This window comes from Uranotaenia lowii, chromosome 2, assembly GCF_029784155.1.
Source record: "Uranotaenia lowii strain MFRU-FL chromosome 2, ASM2978415v1, whole genome shotgun sequence".
Taxonomy (NCBI): domain Eukaryota; kingdom Metazoa; phylum Arthropoda; class Insecta; order Diptera; family Culicidae; genus Uranotaenia; species Uranotaenia lowii.
The window spans coordinates 326,316,738-326,339,786 of NC_073692.1; the positions used below are offsets into that span (position 1 = coordinate 326,316,738).

General features: G+C 36.6%; 1 protein-coding gene across 6 annotated transcripts in view; it reads left to right on the forward strand.

Annotated features, from left to right (window-relative positions):
* LOC129746608 (uncharacterized) overlaps positions 1-23,049 on the forward strand; it is a 372,164-nt gene that overhangs the window by 190,728 nt on the left and 158,387 nt on the right. Inside the window, exon 1 of one of the 6 annotated variants that reach the window (XM_055740349.1) lies at positions 12,801-13,588. The exons of the other annotated variants lie outside the window; for them this stretch is intronic. Within the exon in view, the coding sequence (XP_055596324.1) occupies positions 13,509-13,588 (80 nt within the window). The 5' untranslated portion in view covers positions 12,801-13,508. Of the gene's footprint in view, positions 1-12,800; positions 13,589-23,049 lie in introns of those variants that run through there. 6 annotated transcript variants of the gene reach the window in all.

Below are 23,049 nucleotides of genomic sequence, written 5' to 3' on the forward strand. Positions count from 1 at the left end.
TTAACTATGAACAATTAATGTGGGACACTTTACGGCCTGGCCATCTAATCGTCGTGCTGGAACAAATCGAAGTGGGCGATGTGATGGCGGTTTGATATGCCCAAGCCGATCTTTTGCGGTGCATGGAACGCGAAATCTCCCGCCAAGAAGTTCGCAGAGTCCTATCACAATAGGTTGGAAATATTTCATGCACCTTCAAGCGCCTCACGCGCCGTCGGTAGTTTCGCCGTCGGTGATTGCGCCGTGTCCAAATTAATCTCGCTGATCTAAAGGATCGATTGAATTAATCCTATGGTCAGGCTTCCGAAAAGTACTGGCGAACGACAGTATTCTTGCGAATGTCGCACATGCACCTCGATGAAAGCTTCCCGAATATTTCTTCCCCGACAGTTTTAAAAGGAGCGGTCGGGCGATGTACAGCGATGGCTTGTTTTACCTCATGCGAGAGTTTGTTCGTGGGTATGAAAGTTTTTTAAGCTTCGTGACAGTTTTGGAAAAATCTTCGTGACAGTTTTCAATGCGTTGAATTTCGCATTACAGTACTACTCACTCCGTCCGACTGTAGCCGAGATTCGCTCGAGCCGAGTTAATTTCGAACGAACGTATTTTCCCTTTGCTTGAATCTACTGGGAGTGGTGATCACCCCAATCACCCTCCCCACCTCTTTCCGCCTAACCTGCACCGGCACCACACATCGCGTTACGCCTCGGTCGTATGCTGCTGCTCGGTGTGAATATATGGCTCGTTCGATCTATTCGATCCGAGCAGCAGCGCATACGATCGGGCATGGGTACGGTATGGGCACTACAGTCACCCGTGACAGTCCTGCAAAAACTGTCACGCCCTGCAGCCGACAGTTAGGATGAAATTATTTTCGAAACAGGAGGATGGGGGGATGAAAACCGAACTGTCGGTTGGGTTCGCTACAGCTTAAAGCACAACATTTTCGGCAACGCATGCTTTGAGCAGATTGTTCAGATACAGCCTGGGTTCTCGCACGTGTTCGATGTAGCCGAAGCATTACGATTCGTTACCGACGGTACAGCAGCGAACCGAGTGGTAAGGAAAACCGAGACAGTTTGTTTGGCAAGAAAAAAGCTGTCATAGCAAAGCTGTACTTTTCGGAAGCCTGCCTATGGTATAAGATCTCATCCAAATTTGGGCCAGATCGGATCACGGAAAGGGATCGCTCAACGAGCCTGAAGTTTGTATGAGATTTTGAGACATTTTGTTCGAGAGGATTATGAAAAACCAGTTTTTCATCAATAACTTTGGTTCCCTTCGGTCGATTCTTTTGAATAAAGTTTTTCTTGAGCCCTATGACAAATATTTCATCTGAAGACTGCATTTCGGTAAGAGTTAGGTTAAAAATGATTTAAGGCCTACTTTTTTAAGGGTTTTTTAAGCCTACTAACTTCTTTATCTTAACTATAATCGAAATGCAGTCTTCGGATGAATTATTTGTCATAGTAGACTGAGTCGATTAGGGGTCATTTTTGAATTTCTCAAACTCTTAAAAGCTTCGTCTTGGTCCAAAACTCATCCATGATTTTTTGCAGAATTTTTAAGTAACGTTTACATGAGTAAATTTGAACTTTTATGTTTGTATGGGAAAATTGAATATTTTGTACTGTAAAACCCACATCATTTTTGTTTCATCTGTGTAACCGAGCCTGCTAATGGTTTTTGTGCCAATTTATAAAATCTTTAAAGGAAATTTTCCGCTGAACAACTTTTTCCAATGTCTTAACTTTGTATCTTTCCAGACAAAAAAGTTATTAGCTGTTTAATAAGTGTATGTCTTTTGGTAATGATAAACAATAAATCCAATTGACACCACTGATTGTGCCCCGCGAAGGATCGCATGAAAAATGGTCATGCAATACCTCGCTAGGCACCCAGCAGTGGTGTCAATTAAATTTAATGTTTGTCAGTAGCAAAAGACATACACTTGTTAAACAGCTCATAACTTTTTTGTCTAAAAAGATACAAAGTTATGACATTCGACAAAGTTGTTCAGCAGAAAATTTCCTTTAAAGACAATGTCATAGTGGCTTCGACCGAAGGGAACTAAATTATTGATGAAAAATGTTTTTTTTATGTTTCTCCCAAACAAAATATCTCAAAATCCCATACAACTTCCCATACTTCAGGCTCATTGAGCAACCCTTTCCCGAAATCCGATCTGGCCTAAATTTGACATGAGATCTTGTTCTAGGCATAGGATTAATTTTAGCCTGCAGCTCATAACTTTTTCTAAAGTCGGGTCATTTGTAGGCTACAAATGACCCGACTTTAGAAAAATTGTAGCACTCTTATAGTCAACCATGTCTTAGGGGCCAAGATCGTGTACATTTACCTTTTACTGAATTCTTTATTCATAATGCTGAAACCTTATGCCAATGAAGTCTTGTTTTGAACTTTTGAATAAGGATTCTTTTTATTCAATTATCCCTACCTGTTGTATATTTAAAGTTTTTTTTGCTAAATAAATAACGGTTTACTGTTATGTGCAATGGGCTCTTTCGAATGTGCTTTTGTAATTGAAAAAGTGAATTTTAATAGCGGCGCCACTTATTTCCAAATAGCCTACAACACGATCGAATATCATACATACGTATCAATGCTCGGGGGGTCGTACATCATCATTACGTGTTCGATGAATTAAGATCACGTAAAAGCAGAAGATGCTGCGGCTGATACTGCTACCGATGCAGAAGCCTGCTACGATTACTGTAATCTGCCGAAGTTCAATTAGAGAAATTCGGATCATGCTCCACTTGCGTGCTTTACCGGACTTTGCCGGCTGTGCGAAATTCGCACTGCGAATGATAAAAATGCATGCAAATAATGAGAGGGATGTTGCAAAACAACCGAACAATTTTCAATGAATCTGTGATACATCAGTACGATGTGTAGGCATCATAACTCTATGAACCCACAAGAAAAAATGATAACTTCCAAATCATGAACCTAAGAAAATAATTTCTTCGACACACTTTTCATTTGCATTTGAAGGTATGATGAAGGTACCTCAATTGATTCCATTCGAAGCTGATCCCCACGTTTCCGTGAAATTGACCTGGTCAATGGTAATTATGCCGGTGTGGGTACAGTAAGGGATAAAAATGTACATAATTTGACGGTAAATTTCCCATAATATCGCGTGTAGCGATAACAAGAAATTAAAAAAAAAATTACAATTCATACTTCATACCTACACATTGGGAATAATTTTACAAAGTTTATTTTTCAATTTTTCAATGCTTTGATTCAATCTTGTCAATCACTGCTCCGTTATGTTGGTCTTCATTCATCACGGAACGACCGCAAGGTGTTTTCCAACAGCGGTATGAGATCATGCATACATTTGGCACCTCTTGCTTTGTTTGCCCCCATCAATCAAGAGCGGTGTTCAAGATCCCACACGTGATCGTGACCTAAGACGGGGACCGTTATGATTCGACACCTCTCAATTGGGTCAGTCGGAGGGTTCACTTCGAAGCATAACTGATGATCATTACCGATGGTAAACAATCGGTACTTTATAAGGGCATTGTTGAAGACGAGCTGCTCAATTTGTTTTTTTTTTTTCAAGTTGAAGTACTCAAGAGTTTTAATTTGGGGCAAGTAAGACGTTAGTATAAAATTTACATTGAATAATTTAATAAAATGATAATATGAAAAACAGTAAACCAACAATTTTAGAATAAATTATCCCAAGTTCTCTCACTTTCCAACCGTTCTGATGAAAGTTATTGAAAACTGAAGAGATATAAGATTTTTTTTAAATGATCATCAAATAGGATTTAGGCACACTCCAAAACCTATAATCCAAAACATTACAAATTATGATTAATTAAGTTTGCTTTTGTCAGAAGCTTTTAAATATTATAAACGCTTATCACATCTCTGTTAAGAAGTTTCCATCATCAAATTATATCAATGCCATTGAATGTTGAAAATCTAACCATCTTGAAACGACCTCTAGAGTTCACTTTTATTTGCCACAGCTTGTATTCGAGTTCGTTTTCGAACCTCAATGGTTAGGTTTTGTGGGCGTTGTTTGCATGTGGTGAATTGTGGTAGTCATTTTTTTTCAACTAACTACCTTATACTTACTTTACAGCGTTCTTGGCGCGTCGAAGCGTTCTTCGGAACGGAATTTATTTGCCAATTGTTTGCGTTTACTTCTGATCGGGCTTGCTTAAACTGAAATTGAAAATAGAAACAAACCCATCCAGGCGTGAAGTTGGTGGTTGGTAGGTTTAATTTTTTTTGGATAGGTAAATACCTTCATTGTCGGACAGCTTTGTATTGTTTTGCTTAGAGAGCTCTAAGAACCGGAACTTGTTAAGTACCTACTTTTATTTTTGTTTTGTTGGGAAAACAAAGTGTTAATGGATGTTTCATGTTACGAACCGAAATTCCTGTTGCATTTGTGAAAATGTATTATTAAAAAAGTTAACACCATTAAGACTTGTTGTTTTTACTATGGAACCCTACAGGGTGTTCTATAGATTCGAATACACTTTTCAACTAGTTGTAGTGCAAGGCCGGAGCTCAGGGAGCCCCCCGAAGAAAAAAAAGTTTAAGATTGCTTTAATCGAAATCTAAGAAAGGAAATTAAATTTAAAACATGAAATAAACAGCTTAGGGGGTTCCCGTAAAATAATATTACTATAGTTCCACTCTAACTTTAGTTATGGGGGGCCCCTTGAGTAAGCATTGCAGATTTTTTTTGCATTTTTGAGGGATTTGCAAATCAGGGTGAATTCATTCATCGATTGCTAACTTAACACTTTAACAAGTTAGTAGCCAAGGGACAGGTGTTTATTATTAAAATAAGCAAAACAAATTAAGCCTTAAAAACAATAACTCTATTACTAATCACTATAAAATATCGTTTATGTCATTACACACTACACAGAAACCAAATTCAAACTGATTTTTTTTCTTTTATCTTAATGCTCAGCTCCACATTTCAAGGGGTTTATATAAGGACACATTTTTCCGCGGTGCAAATAGTTTAAGGGCTTCTCATTCTTTTGATTGCTCTGGATGACCTGGATTCAAATATTCAATGAATTTTTCTTCTCTAAGCTTTTGATATTGAAATAACTTTTAAAAATAAGTTGAAATTATTTAAGAAATTTCTGACTTTATGGCAGAACTTTAAATTATAACACAAATTTTAAAATAAAGGTTTTTGATCCCTAAGACCGCAAGTTATTAGCAAAAAAAGTGGCAAAAGTTTTTTTTTTGTTTTTCCCATTCTAAATCATTTGAGATTTTCGAAGAATGTTTATAAAAGTTTTAGGTTTGGATTGAATTTTAGATAATTATCCAAAGCAAAAACCAAATCGTTTTGCAGGTTTTTCAACAAACTTGTGAAATAATATTATTTTGATTTTTTGGGAAAATCAGAAATACTTTTAGAGATATTTTTGAAAAAAATTGAAAACTGGAGAATTAAATTGTTTTTAGTTATTCATCATAAAAATATTATTCTTAAATTTTATGAAGTATAATTTAAAAATTCAGAATCTTCTTTTCCAAAACAGATTAATTTTTAAATTTATAAATCCCATCTCTACAAAACTGGAGTTGATATATAAAATCTGACGAAAGATTGTAGTTTTAATAGCCAAAATCTACCAAATCAGTCAGTAAAAATAGGTAATACTGTTCCCTTGAGTAATTAATTAAATTCATTTCAAAATGTTAATGGCTCAACGTTTATATTAAAAAAAACACTTAGACGTTACAAAACTTATCTTCTTCATCTGAATATTTTGTTTTGATTTTTAAATAACTCAATCGAAGTTTAAAGTCATAGTGTTGAATTGAAATATTTTTGATAAGTTTGTCTTTGTGTTTCAACGCTGGATTTTTTTGTTCTAAAAACATTATCTTCTTCCAGGGTATAAATCTTATTTTTGAATAAGAACGCATAGTCTCTACTTTTTGCCTTGTCCAGGGCCTTATATTTCAACTGAATGCGAAAAAATATTCAGAGCTTTAGATTTTAAAGTATAAAACCTGCCCTTAAGTATTTAACTTAATATTTTTTTCCATTTTGTAATGTTTTTAATTTAATTATCAATTATGTGTTTTGAATAAAATCCGTCAAGTTCGAATTGGATTTTTTTTCTCATAAATAGTTTACATTTCAAATCATCATGATAATATATTTTTTTAAATTCAAGATATAAAAGTGAAATATTTCAATCAATCATTCACTAGTAAATGTGGAAAAGAATTGTAAATCATATCATTAGAAATTTTAAATTTTTTAAGTTGTGAGTGAAATTGATCAAATTGTCTGGTAAACCATTAAACCTACACGAAAACTTAAAGCTGACTTTGAATCAATTTAGTATCCTTCATTGAATCAAGGATTAATATTTTGCCTAAATATTCTTATTTCAGATCCAATGCATTAAAAAATATTTATTCTTCAATTTAAAAAAAATATGAATAAATAACAATAGAACTATTTATGCCATCATTCAAGAAAAACTTTGAGTATTTCATTGGATAATTTTTTACAAATTTAACAACTTTTTTGAAAACTGCAAACAATTTGACTTACGCCATAAGAAATATTTAAGGTACAATTAAGTTTAAATCCTCTATGAAATTTTGTCTAAATTTCCATTTTTTTTTGTAGATTTGGGGGAAATTTACGCAAAAAAAAACTCCAATAACATTTTTTTCACAGAAGTCATAATTAATCGAGGTCTTCGGAAGAGATTATCATCGAATCAAAAATGTATGTTTTCAGAATATTTTTTATGTTCTACAGTTTTGCCAAAAAACTGTACAAATTTATTAAATGAATTTTACCTTTTTCCAAAAGAAATCTCGAAAACAAAAGCTGATAGAAGCTGATAGTTAAAAAAAAAGCTCTTTGATTCTGTGCACTTCGGAAAAATTTTAATTAAGTTGCCTTGTTTTCTTAAAATTTTGCCATTCAATTTTTAATCACGGTTAACTTTTGACCTGATTGAAATCAAATCAATTCGGATTTAATTTTTTCTAATCTCTAGTGTTATATTTTATGTGTTCTTTTTATTTGCAGTTATTCTCATGACCAAAACTTTACATTCTAGTTTTATTCGAAATTTTAAATCTCATTGATTTCAAATTCATAAATTTGACTGCTTTGAATTCATTTCCAAGCAAATTCTCAATTGATTCTGATATATTTTGTTCTTTGAGTTTGTGTGATGGCCAGAAGTAAGGAATCGGATTCAAAAATCAATTTTCTTATTTTTTGTGCATTTGCTTGATTTGAATTTCGAAAACCTCTTCCCCCCCTGGACATGTCCTTCCCATGGGCCTGAGGTAGCCTTCTAAGTTTGCTATCTTCGTAGTGTTTATTTTCATTGGCCGTCTCTCGCAAAAAATAATAGTTTTTTGAAATTCTAGCATAAATTTAAAGGTCTCTAGCCATCCAAACTATTTTTTTTGGCTTTTGCCTAATTGTTGCTGAGAATGAACAAAGACAGGAAACTTATTTTGACTCCATATAAAATTGTTTCCATTTGTATATGGGTCGAACTGTCCCTAAGAGAGGAGTGGATTTGTGCGTACGATGGATTTGTGAAACCTCTGAAGATCGTAAAGATGGTTTAAGGTTGTATTTTTACATTAAAAATGGTGGGTTTGATCATCATTAAATTATCTATTCATTCGAATGAAACTTTTCTTCAATCATATAAGCTGATTTTAAACTATAGGGATTTCTATTTGTATTCGAACTTATCAAACACTCTGTATATTTCATCTGTTATAATATTTGATCACGTTTTTATTCGAGTGTTGATCGATAGCTTCACAGAAATATAGAAAAACGTAAACAAATTGTCATTTGAATTTAAACCACAATTTTATTTACAAATAAGTTAGGCTGGACATTTTGATACATAAAAACATATGTAAATTTAAGTAGGTTCATTGTAAGCAGAAAAAAGTTATAAAAATGTCCACAACAGTAAAGCTTTTTGAAAAAAATATATTCAATTTTATTTTTGTTGTCTTTTATAGGAGAAAAAAGTCGATATTATGCTGCCTTCCTCCAGACTCAATGCCATCATAATTAATTAAACCCTCTCCTTTTTTCCTTTTATTTCAGGTATGCTTCCATCAAAATGAACCAATAGCCCCCCAAACAGGATTGTAAGTTTACTCTGAGTAGATGAAAAGTGGGAGGCGTGAAAATATCAATCGAACACGTGTTATTTACACTTCCTACACCATACAATATTGATTTTTGTAGTATCTTACCTGATTTTAGAAAGGCATAGGGGAGATAAGGGCATAATGGCCACCTTAAGAAAGACGCTTATTTAACCATATAAAACAGCTCTAATATGTGACTAACATCATTGTTTCGTATTCAGACACTAAAAAAGTCTATTTCCTTACTGGATTATACTTGAAAAAGTAGATAAAAATGTTTATAAAGGCATTCAAAAAAAAACTTCCGAAAGCTGAAAATCGGTCACTGCATGGGGTATAATGAGATCCCCCAGTGAGGCAGTATAAGCAGCAGGAATCGGGGCACGATGAGCGTTTTCTGCCGTGGAATCTAGCAGCGTATTTCACTCGATGAAGTCAACTGAATAATAGAGCTACAGCTTGACTTGTTTCATCTGATTTGGCCTATTGGTTAGATGTCGGAGAGGTAAATGAAAAAAATCTCCTCGAACAGGAATCGAACTCGAGTCTACTGATTACCTCTCCGACATCTAACGAATAGGCCAAATCATCAGATGTAAACTGGTGAAGCTGTAGCTCTATCATTCAGTTGACTACATCAATTTGAACTCGCTGCTAGGTGCTACGGAAGAAAACGTTCATTGTGCCCCGATTAATTGTGCTTTGTTCGCCCGAGTCGACAAATTAAAGTAAAAATCTCTTGTTAAAATTGATTTAAGTGAAAAATCAAAAAATTCATGATGGTGGAAATTGAGGAACAATGTGTATATCATGTTGCAGAGAGTACATTATAGATCAAGATGATTCAAAGATCATAAAAGCTTATTTCCTGGTGCTTTAAAATTATAACATTTTCGTCACTTGAGAGCCGTAAAGTTTTTGTTCAAATATTTCTATAAAGATGATAAGAAGATTTCTTCTTTGGTGAAAAATTAATACTATAGGAAGTACGAAACTATTCCTCATGAAAATTTATTTAAGAAAATGCGTACTTTTGTATAAAAGAGAAGTGCTTACTATGCCCTGGTGCTCGTTATGCCCTTATCTCCCCTACCATATCATACATCTGTTCAACCAATGAAGTCATATTTTTTAATTGTGAATCATAAACTTGGAAGAAATGAATATTTTGTCCAAAGTTGCTATTGAACCCTTCGTTTATTGCTACAACCATGGAAGAGGTTTCAAAAATCCAATGCCAATCCAATTTTTTGCAAATCTCTGTGCCGAAGATGCGCTGAGAAGAGTACTGTACCAGCGGTGATATGATTGGAAAACTACTACTGGCATAAAGACTCGAGCTCCCAAACCAAATGATACATGAATACTACATTCAAACGAAATGGTAACTAACGAACTCACTGCAACATTTCATCTCGGCTTGCCAGTCCGGTATCTTACCCTATGAACCATCTGAGTCAGTTAGCAAATTAAAGTTTATTGTCAGAGTTCTTGAGCCACCACCGATTACCAAAAAAGGCACTTCATTGGCCGGTGTTTTTTTTATCCTTCTTTGTTTTTGATGGGAAAAGGATGAGAATGGGAGGGAAATGGGAAACTAGGAACTGCTTATATTGCCGGCCGATTTACATTCACACGCACAGCACATGGTGGCTGGTGGCTTTTGTCGTCGGTTGGAAACAAAGAATGCTTTCTATAATACCGGTTAACATACACACAGCACTCCGTTCATCATTCGACAATATCCTTGCAGGCTTATAGTGATGTGATAGGATGTGGAATATGATTTATTTTGTTTCTCTCTGACATATGCAATGCGGTTGCGCTTGGAGGACAATGCCAGTTACTAGAAAGCTTGTTTATGTCGGTCCGGCATAGAATCTTATACCCATAATTCCACCTCCAAGGAAGATCATTATTGGAGTAAAGTCTGATTTGTGAATGTAGAAACAGATAATTATCAAATTTTTAAGAAATCACACAAACTTTTTTTTTAAACTTACTACATTAGAGTGTCCTAACCGGGAATTCCCGAATCCTGGGAAACGCTTAAATATCCGGAGAATGCCCGAAGCCAATAAAACGTACTTAATTACCCAAAATTTACACAATCTAAATTGAAAAAATGGATCAGATTGAGCGAAGAAAATGATAGTTCTACCTTAAAATATGGCTTAGGCTTTAATTTTTTTTTATCTTAAAACATTGAATTTGAATTAATAATGGTTTTTTCTTTCGAAAAATTAAAAATGTAAATACGACAAATAATCTATAAAACAAAAAAAAACCAACAAATAAACGCTACGAAACGAATCTGAAGATTCTATTTTGCAACATTTATCAATTAGAACTTCCGTTTCGCAAACTGTTGCCTGTAGTAAAATCATCGAAATGACATATTTTGAAACAAAAGGATAGTTTTATGAAAATATCTATGAACGCTTAAAATGGCCGGGAAATGGACAACGCTTTATAGGGTAAGTGTAGACGGTAGATTTTCCCTTTGACTTCTCAGGAAATTTTCAACAAATTTGTGTTTTCTTGTTTCAATACGTCACTTTATTGCTCGAACCATCCAAAATTTTGAAAAAAAAATCATGTGAGGCATCTTTCAATGAATATTGTGTGCAATTTACGTTGCAACTCATGAGATCTGATTTGATCAGAAACACAGAACAAACAAGTAGTTGACCCATCTTTTCATGATTCGAATGCTACTTATAGCTAAATTGTATCGGATGAAGGACAAAAAATTGAAGAAATGTGTTAACATCAAGTCTGTATGAAGCCGTCCACACTTACCCCAGGTAGGGTTTGGAAACACAATTTTAGTTTTTTGCAAATAAACTCTTTTTTCTTCATTTTTAACAGCTATTTCTTTTCCTAACTGATTGTATGGAATGGAAGGATTGTTTCAATGTGGAGTTTTTCGCCAAGAGCCTGCTAGTTGCCGAGAAATTTACAATTGAAAAAGATGCACATCAACTCGTCATCGTAGTTGAAAATAGAACATTCTCGAAAAGCCGCTGAAAAAATTCGTTATTGTCTACCCGCGTCCACACTTAACCCGGTTTACCTTATAATTTTTTTATCTGTGAAAAAAGTTACCGGAGTTTTCTTTTTGTCAATTTTTCACAATCCGGTAAAAATACGATGAATTTGACGGAATTTTTAAAAGATTAAAACAAATTTTTTTCTTTGATATTTTGTTAAACATAAGCCGAAACGTGTCACAGTCTGCAACAAAGCTTTTAAATAACTTAAAATTCTCAATATCAAATACTCAACTCTCTCAACTCAACTCAACTTTCTTGAATGTTGTTAGAAATAGTTGTAATCTTATCTTTTCTAAATTCTAAAAATTTTAAGATTTATTTTTCAACCGAATCTCTAAAACGAATAGCTAAGCAAGATCTGAACCAGTGGTTGATTAAAGGATAATACACAAATTTAAAATCAGGTTTTAGCTTTCACGTAGGATTATTGTTTTTTTAAATTTTACTTAAAACTGATGAATTTTACATATTTCACACTATTTATCACTAAATCTAGAAATGGATGATAAAATCTGACAAATTTTAAAGTTCAGGATTTTCTAGAACGCAAACATTAAACTATCAAAAATAGGATAGGTGTGTTAAACACTTTTTTTGTCGACAGGATTCAAATGAAATTTAAATATTATATTTTTTCTTTGCTATAATTTCGTTTCATTATGCTATAACTTGCTTGGACGCCAACATTACTGGTTAAAACTCGGTCTCATTAGTATTAAATTTTAAGGAATATTCGATTTCATCTCGCATCTTCATATTAAAATCGTATTGTTCTAATGCAAAAATCTTCCCCCCCTTTATTCGAATCAACCGAGTAAAGATGAAAAGCCTCGGAAAGAAGGCGTCCGTCATTGCCATGGCACAGCAAACATGCAATTCCATATTTTAATGACTCCCCGATCGAGGCGCGTAGGTACCTCATCTCTGAAGTATAAGTACTTACCTGCAGCAATGATTCAGATATGCAAAACCAGGATCGTTATTGTTTTTGATCATTCAACTTCCATTCACGATTTGTTTGTTGGCTTGGTTTCGTTATCTTTTAGTCATTATTGGAAGCATCCGCCTGCCCGCCGTTTGACGAGGTCTGGGTGGTCCCTCAGCAGCACTCTGTTACATCCGTTGGATGTTCTTCTTTGGCTGCGTCGCCGAATGTTCGCACTCTTGCGCATCATGACTTGACGCGCAAAGGGGGGATCTGGTATAAGTATCTCATTTTATTCACTTTTTTCTACTGAGCTTTCTGGTACATTGATTAGAGAAATTTAGAGCTTCCATTATTTGTAGTTTGCTGCTGCTGAGTCGCCAGCGAATTGTTGAAGAGCCATCACATCATCATCATCATCATCGCCGTCATCATCCATCAACAACGTCATCGTCTCATTGTGGGTAAAGTACTTTTAACGCGAACCGGGCCGGTAATTTTTTTTTTGATGCCGTCTTATGGGCAAAGTTTGTGGGTTTTTGGAATGTGCGGATTTAGTTCACTTTTGGTTTCGATTAGGACCAGATGTGTTCGGTGGGGTTTCTCGGTCGCGATTCCGCGGATTTTCGGTCTAGACTCGATTTACAAATTACTTCGATCGGACACATTTGTGGTGGTCTATGACGGGAGGAACATTAATCGAGCAATCCCGATACGCCTGAACGGGTCCATGCGTTTGATTTCGCGAAGAGGATTCCACCAACCAATAAGACGCCCACGCTCCGCTTCCACTTCTGCAGGTCGTCGTAATCCGTTTGTTTGATTAGTGGCCAATTTTGTTCGGTTGTTGGTAACTGACTTGGCTCTGGCGTGGTGTGTCCTCATTAGCCGTTGACTCTCCTGAGTCCGTCCACCACAAAAAGTCCATACTTAAAACATGAGCTGCAAGGGTTTCGGAAGATGCAGCCGGCTCACGCGACGCTACCGGGAAAAGTTGTAGTAATTGGCATCGATGTATTACCATTGCAGCTAGCACTACTATTTGCCAGCTAGTTCCAATCAAAGTGAAATCGGAAAAATAGAAAATTTACTCGCGCACAACGTGATCCACGCAATAATAAGCGCCTCTTGGCGATTGAAACAAAGTGTAGTGAAAAAAAAACCCGCGGAGGGCTCATCTCTAAGGGGGCGCGGTTAACTAAAAGTAAAATATGTGTATTAGCGCCAAGTACTTGCGCCAACCAGTTGTTACCCCAACAACTAAAGGTAATGGCAAACCGATGAGTAATGGTGAGTGAATATCTTCATCTGTTGCTGCTGCTGCGAAATTGAAGATCAGCATGAAGAAGGTGAAATCGGTAGCGGATTTGGATTTGAACGTAAACTCGCCCATCTACCGGGAGTTTCTGCTGGGTTTGAGGTAAATGAACCGACGAAAGTCAAAACATCGCCCGAACCACCAAAACATCAATACTAACCCGTGATGTTTAGGTGAATGGGAGGGAGATACTACTTAAATAGTGTTGGTTAATCTGTTTAAAAGAAGATGTTTTCAGGTTAAGTCTATTGTTGGAATGTTTAGGAAAGGCTTTGATTTTAATTCATCCGTAAGGATGAGAGAAAACATGCTCCTTAACCTGAACTATAATTCATAACTGACAGGCTCACGTACACCTAATAATAAATGTTAATCATTGAAAAAACATGTTCAAGGATTTATTAAATTGAGAGGGAAATTTGATATTTTTCCCTCTTACAACCATAAAATATGTTTAAATAAGACTTAATCGGATGTCATTCATTTTCACAATAAATGTTCTGTTCTGACTTTTGTTGGAGTTTCATTAGGCCGGAACAAATTTCAAATCCTTCTTTTGTCATTTGGAGTTGAAACATGAAATTTACATAAAATACTTCAAACTTTATTTGTTTCCCCCCTTCGGGTTTTTTGGAAATTTGGAAGAAGGGTGAAAATAGAAGAAATTGATATTTGTTCCAGCCTAATTAGTAGATTAGTGGATAGCCTTTTCAATATTCAGGCGGGTTAATCCGGTGACTTTCCAACCTCACAACAACCTACATATATTCGGTTTTCCACACGACTATTTTTAAGGTTCTTGTTAATATTCTTTCAACGTTGTCCTACAACCGAAAAGTTTTACAAGCCCTTCAAAGTATAGGGAAGAATGGGGATACTTGATCCCTGGAGCTTCATGATTCCTTAGCTATACCTCGAAACTGGAATGTTTCACAAATATCAAATGTTCTAGAAAAATTTGCCAAATACAACAAAACAACCATGCTGTTATCTCAATCAATTTTCAAAATTTTATTTTTTGAGTTTTCAACTTTGTTTGAAAGTTTAAAAAAATGTGATCTGAAGATAGTTTTTTATCACTTTAAAATGTCTCTCAAATTAAAATGTTATAAAACAAATATTTATTCCAATATGTCATTCGTTAGATTATAATATAAACTTCATTATGTCATATTTTCAAAGCAAAAGTAAACTCTCAATTTTTTTTAAGAACAAGTTTTCTAAAATGTATGTTATTCGTATAATTGATCTCTAGAGTCAAAAAAGACACATTTTTCTCCTGAATGGATCGTGATCATTGGTTATCATGAAATTACTAATATTTGTTCAATAACTTATGTTTATGCAGTAATTATCTATTAAAAAAGGACTAAAAATAATGTATTTAATATCAAAAAACCGAAAAATTGCGCCTTAAAGAATGCAATGACTCTAGGGTAGCAGACAATTTTTTAGAATTCTCTTGGTCTGATACTGATAAACTGTGAAATGATAACTAATATGTCAAAAAAATAGTCAACGGACCTTTTATCTTCGGATTTTACTAGATTTTTGCCTAGGGTCAGGGCACCCTGAATTAAGGATCAAGTCTCCTTTAGTTAAGGATCAAGTCTCCTGTATCTTAAAACACATCTCAATTTTTTCAAGTCTCACGAAAATGCTTCTAGCTCATTTACGAATTAATGTATCGTTCTAACTTCTGGAACATATAAACTTGAAATTACGCGCTGTCAGAAAATGGAAAATACGGCGAGTTCCTAAATTTTCCCAGAAAGATATGATGAAAATAAGAAAAGGGGATCAAGTATCCCCATTCTCCCCTACTGTCCTAGCCGATGTATCCAATATTTATTGGTTCGTATGACACCTTTAGGAAATACTTATAATATTTTAAAGGAACTTACTTACTTACTTAATGATCCCACGCCGATCCACCGGTGCATAGGGCCGTGGTAAAAGACCTCCACTGTTGACGATCCGGAGCCAGCGTCTTCACCTGGTCCCAGTCAAGATTCTCGTCGACAGTTCGGATTTCAGCGGCTAGGCTTCGCCGCCACGAGTTTCTGGGTCTGCCTCTTCTTCGATGTCCTTCTGGATTCCAGTCTAGCGCCTCTCTGCAAATCTCGTTTTCATCTTTCCGCAGCGTGTACCCAATCCATCTCCACTTACGTTCCCGAATCTCGATTTCTAGCGCCCTTTGATGACACCGGCGATGTAGTTCCTCATTCGAGATCCAGTTGCCAGGACACCAAGCGCGGATGATATTCCGGAGGCACCTGTTTACAAATACTTGCAGTTTTCGCGTCGTCACCGCATATGTGCACCAAGTTTCGCACCCGTACAGCAATACGGATTTGACGTTTGAGTTGAAGATTCGGATTTTCGTTCGTAGAGAGATTTGGCGTGACCGCCAGATGTTTCGGAGACTCGCAAATGCGAAACGGGCCTTTCTGATCCGGGTTTCGATGTCTTTCCTGGTACCACCATCAGGCGTTATCTGGCTACCAAGATACTGGAAGCACTCCACTGTCTCAACTTGTTGCCCATCTACCATGAAACTGGAGGGATTTCCTGTGTTGATCTCCATCGACTTGGTCTTTCCGACATTAACTTTGAGACCTGCTGCCTTGGAACTTTCGGTGAGGCCGTTGAGTTTACTCTGCATGTCCGGTTGTGTTTGGGCGAGCAAAACAATATCGTCAGCCAGGTCAAGGTCGTTCAGTTGCTCCATTGTTAAAGGATTCCACGGCAATCCTCTGTTCGGTGCACAGTCAATCGATCCAGTCAGAATCTCATCCATTACGATTAGAAATAGTAGCGGTGATAAAATACATCCTTGTCTCACTCCAGCAGTTACCGGGATTGGTTCGGACAAGACACCGTCGTGCAAGACCTTGCACGAAAATGCCTCGTATTGTGCTTCGATGAGATGGACTAGTTTCTCTGGGACCCCTCGTCGCCTTAGAGCCGTCCAGATGTTTTCATGGTTAAGTCGATCGAATGCTTTTTCGAAATCAACGAACACCAGCAGAAGAGAGTCCTGGAATTCGTTGATTTGTTCCAGTATGATTCGTAGCGTTGTGATGTGGTCCACACATGACCGTCCGGATCGGAATCCAGCTTGTTGCCGTCGGAGTGTAGCGTCAATTTTTTCCTGAATCCTGTTCAGGATCACTTTGCAGAGTACTTTGAGGGTTGTACAGATCAACGTTATGCCTCGCCAGTTACCAGCCACTCTGTCAGGTCTCCTTTCTTCGGGACCTTTACGAGGATACCCTTCATCCAGTCGGCCGGGAATGTTGCAGTATCCCATATGTCAGCGAAAAGACGGTGCAACATTTGTGCTGACAGGGCAGGGTCGGCTTTCAGCATTTCAGCAGGGATGCAATCGATCCCAGGTGCTTTGTTGGATTTCATGTTTTTGATTGCCGCTTCTATTTCAGCCAGCGAGGGCGCTTCCGAGTTGACGCCATTTATGCGGCTTACTGTTGGCGCTTCAAGCTGCGGGTTCTGTTGGCCATCGCTATTCGTGACTCGGAAGAGTTGTTCGAAGTGCTCAGTCCATCGTTTGAGCTGATCTGTTCGATCGGTCAATAACTGACCTGCTCGGTCTTTTAGCGGCATTCTTGCATTAGTCCTTGCACCACTGAGGCGGCGAGAGATGTCATAAAGTAATCGGATATCTCCATTGGCGGCGGCTCTTTCTCCATCTTCGGCTAGGGAGTTTGTCCAGGCTCTCTTGTCTCGTCTACAAGCTCGTTTAACTGCCTTTTCCAGCTCCGCATATCGTAAGCGGGCGGCTGCTTTGGCTGACCCGGTACATGCCTGCTCAATTCCGACTTTCGCCTTTCTCCGATCATCGACCATCCTCCAAGTTTCATCCGACATCCATTCACTTCTTCTTCCACAAACTTTACCGAGAGTACCATGGCTCGTCGTGATAAAGGCATTCTTGATTCCAGACCACTGTTCATTGACAGTTCCGTCTGTCGGCAATTCCGAGGCTCGGGATTCTAGCTGTTCAACGTTTGCCCTTTTCACCTCTGGATTCTCCAACCGGCGGACGTCGTATCGACACCCGACTTTCTCCTCGCGCCGTTGGACACGCGCAACTCTTAGTCGTATCACACCAAGAACGAGGTGATGGTCAGATGCAATGTCTGCGCTTCGTTTGTTGCGGACATCAAGAAGGCTCCTTCTCCATTTTCGGCTGATGCAGATGTGGTCAATTTGATTTTCTGTTCGGCCATCTCGGGATACCCAAGTGACCTTATGTGCTGGTCGATGGGGGAAGAGCGATCCACCGATCACCATGTTGTTGTTGCCACAAAATTCTACAAACAGCTCTCCGTTTTCGCTCATCTGCCCTAGACCATGGCGCCCCATGACGCGCTCAAGGTCCCGATTGTCGGAGCCAATCTTTGCGTTGAAGTCGCCCAAATGGATTTGAATGTTACCCTTCGGAATTTTCTCTACCACGCTGTTCAGTTGGCTGTAAAACTGCTCTTTCTCCTGCAAGTCGGCAACGTCAGTTGGCGCATAACACTGGACCATTGTAAGGTTTCTAACCCGTGTTCTAAATCTGGCTACGATTATTCTTTCGTTTATCGGTTCCCATCTAATGAGGGCCGCGTAGGCCTGCGGGCTTAACAGGAAACCAACTCCTCGTTCCCGAGTAGCATGTTCTCCTCGTATGCCAGAGTAAAGCAGGACTTGCCCGGACTGTGTCTTGTGTTCTCCAGTGTTAGGCAAACGGACTTCGCTCAGTCCCAGAATTTCAAGCTTGAGGCGGCTAGCTTCTCTAGCAAGTTGAGCCAGCTTTCCTGGCTGGGCAAGGGTCAAAACATTCCAAGTTCCAATTCTAGTCCGTGTTTTCATGCTAAAAGTCGTTGCCAAAGTTCCAATTCGGTTATTTCTTCTCTCAGTTTCTGTAACAATACAAGATATCAGGAGCAGTAGGTTGTTAGCCTAAAGTCCCTATCCCGCGATGGGGCTGCCATCTTGGACTTAGCTGGCGGGAGCCGCATTTCATAGATTCAGCCGCTCGCTGCGAGACAGACGCTGCCTGAGCCGCCCCTGACCTGGAGAACAGACGCTCGGTTGTTATTGCACGCCGCCCCTGACCTGGGGAACAGACGCGTGCGGCCACCTTCTCAGTCTGCATGCGACCAAAGCATCCACCGGGGTTGGGTACCCGATCTCCGCTTAGGTTACTCGCATCCCAGCCGGCACCACGGGGAGGTAGAGATAGGAGTTGTGAATAAGAGGTGATATGACCACTATGGGGTCTCGTGTTGCACATTATCCACCATTTACCAGCAATTTTAACATTTAAGGAAGGAACACCGTTAAATAATTTAAAATTTATAAACATAGATAATCTCAGTAACTTGTGAGTCCACGTTTACGAAATATCTGTTTTAAACTCCTTCTCTGAATAATGATCAAATTTGACATTTCTAAAAATTTTTAAGCGGCAAAAATACATGTTGTTGAACAACAAACCTTAGGCCGTGTCAACAAGTTGGGTTTCAAATGGACAAAATTTGATATGTTTTTGATTTTTATTGCTATTTATAAAAAATATTATTTCTAAATCTAAAAATATCTATTTTTGCAAGAATCGTAAAGAAGTAACCCCTCCTAATGAAATCAAAGCATTTAACAGCAAACGGGTCACGGTGTGTTTATAGAAGATGTTAAAAGAAGAAAAAAAACAATAACTCCATTTTTTTCAGAAATTTTCCATTTCTAAGTCATTTCAGGGTAAAATTAAAATATTTCGTTGGAGAGTCCTAGGATATTTTAGTTTTTGAAGATTTGTTTTCCATATTTTCGAAGTTTCATTTGTATAATTATTTTAGTGCAATGGAATAGCAATGTATTCCTTTGTACATGGATGGTCAGCTCCTCCTAAACAACTAAGAACCGGAAGAAAACAACACTGTTTTCAGTTCGGCTTCCGAGTGTAATCCTCTTTCGTTGATCGTGCTCCACTCGTTACCCGAGTTTACACGAACTTTAAGTGATTCGGACGGCAATTGTGGAAGCTTTTGCATCTGAGTGGAAGAAAGAGAATTCTAAACAAAGAGCACCCTAGTGTTTCAGTCATACACCCAGAGATGCCAACGTGCCTGATTTATCAGGATTTGCCTGATTTTTCGAGGCTCTGCCTGATAAGCTGATAAGCCAGGGGACTGAGATAAACGGAGAACATCGTTAATGATCAAACAAATTTTGCTGCCAATGATTGAATTTGTGGTAATTTGTTGCAATTTGTTTGAGAGAATTAGAAGGATTAAGTTAAAATGAGAGAAACCGGTGCTCAGAGAGAGTGATAATGTGATAATTGTTGCAAATTGTGGCAATTTGTTAAGCAGTTGTGGAATTTTGATCATTACCATTCCAAATGCAAAGAATTCTCTCTCCACTGCAATCCCTTGTGATAAGCCATTGAATTTCTCTGTTTTTTTTTTTTGAAAATATGCCTGATTTTTCCTGATTTTTGCGAAGGTGATGATGGGTACTAAGGAACTGGATAAGTAAGGCACCATTGCTGAAGTTGAAAAGTGAAAATGTGGCTGAATCAAAGCAATCAAAAGATTACCTTTAATTCTTATTTTAAAAGGAATAAAGGAAATCTTTCGATTGCTTTGATTCAGAAGAATTATTTAACCAAGTAGGCATATAACATATATTAGAGTGAAAATTTTGAGCGGTGATCATAAAAAAAGGTCAATTTGAGCGAATTTCCCGTTACTTTAACGTAGCTTGATTTTGGCTGATTTTTATTTCACCAGTTCCCTGATTTAAAAAAAAAAAAATGTTGGCAACCTTGCATACTCCTCAGTGTAAATGAAGAAAAAATTTAGACTCCCATCACACAACGTAGAAAAAATAACAACAATTTCTCCCCCGCTACCATGCCCACTGCTGTTTGCTGTTTTGGATATTTTTTCTTGTAAAAGGTAGCGTTCGGAGAAGAGGTGCCAGATGGCCAGATGGCTTCGTCAAAAAATCTGGACACCGCGAAGAATTTTTAAAAGATTTTCCAGGACACCATTGGTTGAAATGAATTTCAGCTCTTCTTAGATTGCATAAAATGAGGCAAAATAACGGTGCTGCCTTAATTTATGCAACAAGATATAAAGTCAGTTGGCTTGGAGTTTTTATCAAAAAAACGGCGTTCAAATACCGTCTGAACCGAAGATTAACATCGGTTTAAGAGGTTTATCTGTTTTATTACATATTCAATTATAATTAAGACAGTTTTAGAAAAAAAAAAATCAGAACGGCTTTTCGAAAATCAGGACAAATCCTGAAAAATCAGGACACTTCTGGCACCTTTGGTTCGGAGAGAATAAACTGTGTTAGCTCTCAGATTTCTCCTCAACACAATATTCAATAGATTTGTCTGGAGAAGGGAATTCTTTATCAGCGGATGTTAATGCTCTTGCTCACTCAAATGTGTTGACAATCTTACTCTTGATTTCAGTGTGATTTATCTCTTCCCACACAGCATGGGGAGGCAGACAAAAAAATTATCTTTCCCAAGTAACATTTAAAGTTTTATAGCTAGACCAGAGATTAGACCAAGTTTAGGTTTCATAAGAGGCTTAGAGAGTTACAAAACAATTGGTGTTACTTGGGTTTCACTGGACAAGCCGATCTGGTGAGTTTTATCATCTGCGCCTTTGTATTTGTTTTTTTTTTGTTCGAATTTTTATTATTCTTAAACATAAATAAATTACAACGATAGAAGGATAAGTGATTTGGATTTTCCGATAAGCTTTTTTTTATTTTTTTAATGTATTGTATGGAATATCCTTGGTTAAATTTGTGTTGTCCAAATGTAACATTAAGTTCTATACATTTATGTACATCTTGAAAAACTAATTCTGTTCAAATGAAATTTTTAGATAGATGAAACAAATATCCATTGATTGATTTCTAACGAAATATTAAAAAACTTTTTTTAAATTGTTTTTTTTTAAATTGCACGATGTTTGTATGCTCAGATGCATAAGGATACGCTCTTCAGAAAAAAATGAAATATTTTTTTAATTTTTTTGTACCGACAATGAATAAAAAGAAATCTCAGCAGAACAAATTTTTGTTTATATTCAAAAGATGAAATTTAGTTTAAAATAAAAGTACTTGCACTGAAATCCATACATCTTTGGCTAAATAACATCTATTTTTAATCTCTTTTTTCTCATATTGAAGGTAATTGAAATTGCTTCATAATGTAGATAGAATTGTAGTATTTTTTTTTTGTAAATTAATGGTCATTAGAACGTAGATTTAAGTGTTTTGATTTTCTGTGTAACTAGCAACACACCATACTTGTCAAAATATGAGTCATTCCATATCAAGTGTGCACAGCGAGAATAAAAATTATATCCCAAATTCGCCAAACTTTGCGATAAATTCGCTGAGATCTACAATACAAATCCTGATTTTTTTTTAAAACATGACCCGCCCACCCTTTGTTCCTGGACCATGGCCGTAGGAACGGGGGGGGGGTTTTGGGGGTTAAACCCCTCCCATGAGGATCCAAAACAGCAAGCGAGATATTCTACTCTACACTCAAAATTTTGAATTCAGAACCAAATTATGATAATGGAGTAAGGTTAATCAAGAGTAACAATCCAGACTAAAAACAAAATTTCAAAACCCATCTCAAGTCCAAAATTCTGCTACACTTTTTCAAAATTTTCTTACTTGGTCATCAAAATTCAGAGCTGAATTTAAAATTTTGAATTAAATAAACCCATTTCGGAGGTTCTAATTCCATAATTCCCATAACCCAAATTTTTCAGTACAAATTGTGAAGAAATAGAATATAGAAGAAATAGAAGTATTATTAACAAAAATAAGAAATTTGAAATGAAAAGCTGCTTTTAAATCATGGTTCAAACTTGGTTATGCAATTCATATTAAATTTGAATAATGTTTTTCGAGATCACATGTATTTTCGATATTTTGATAAGGGTTTTATGAATATAAAAAAAAGAAAAATTTTGTTTTATATTAAAATTCGAAGTTCTTGAACTTACACAAAATTCAAAAATTTAAAGCTTCGAAATGGCAATCCAAATTTGAAAAGTAAGATTCAGATCTTTGTAAATTTATATTTTAATCTGATTCACAATACAGATCAAAAATAAGTAATTTTAATAGTGAATTTAAATTAAACCTGAAATACAGAATTAAGTTAATAGATTCATGAATGAGGGCTCTATAACTTGGCTCTGAAAATTCTGATCTGGAATAATATTCGAAAATCGTATTTTTTTTTAACACTTCAGAAATCGTATAGAAATTAGGATACAAATTCAAAACACATTTTTTTTTGTTTTGCTACACTTCGAAATATAACTCGAATGGACTGAATTTAAGTGTTAAACTTTATTCGACAAAATTGAACACAATATTTTCTGTTACTTAAAAAATTCCAGGGGTTTCTGCGATATTGAATGCCGAATTTCGGTGTTTCACGTCGTAGATTTCTTGGCGGTGCTTAATGTGTTAAAATTGCTTGTCAATTCAATTTCCAGATT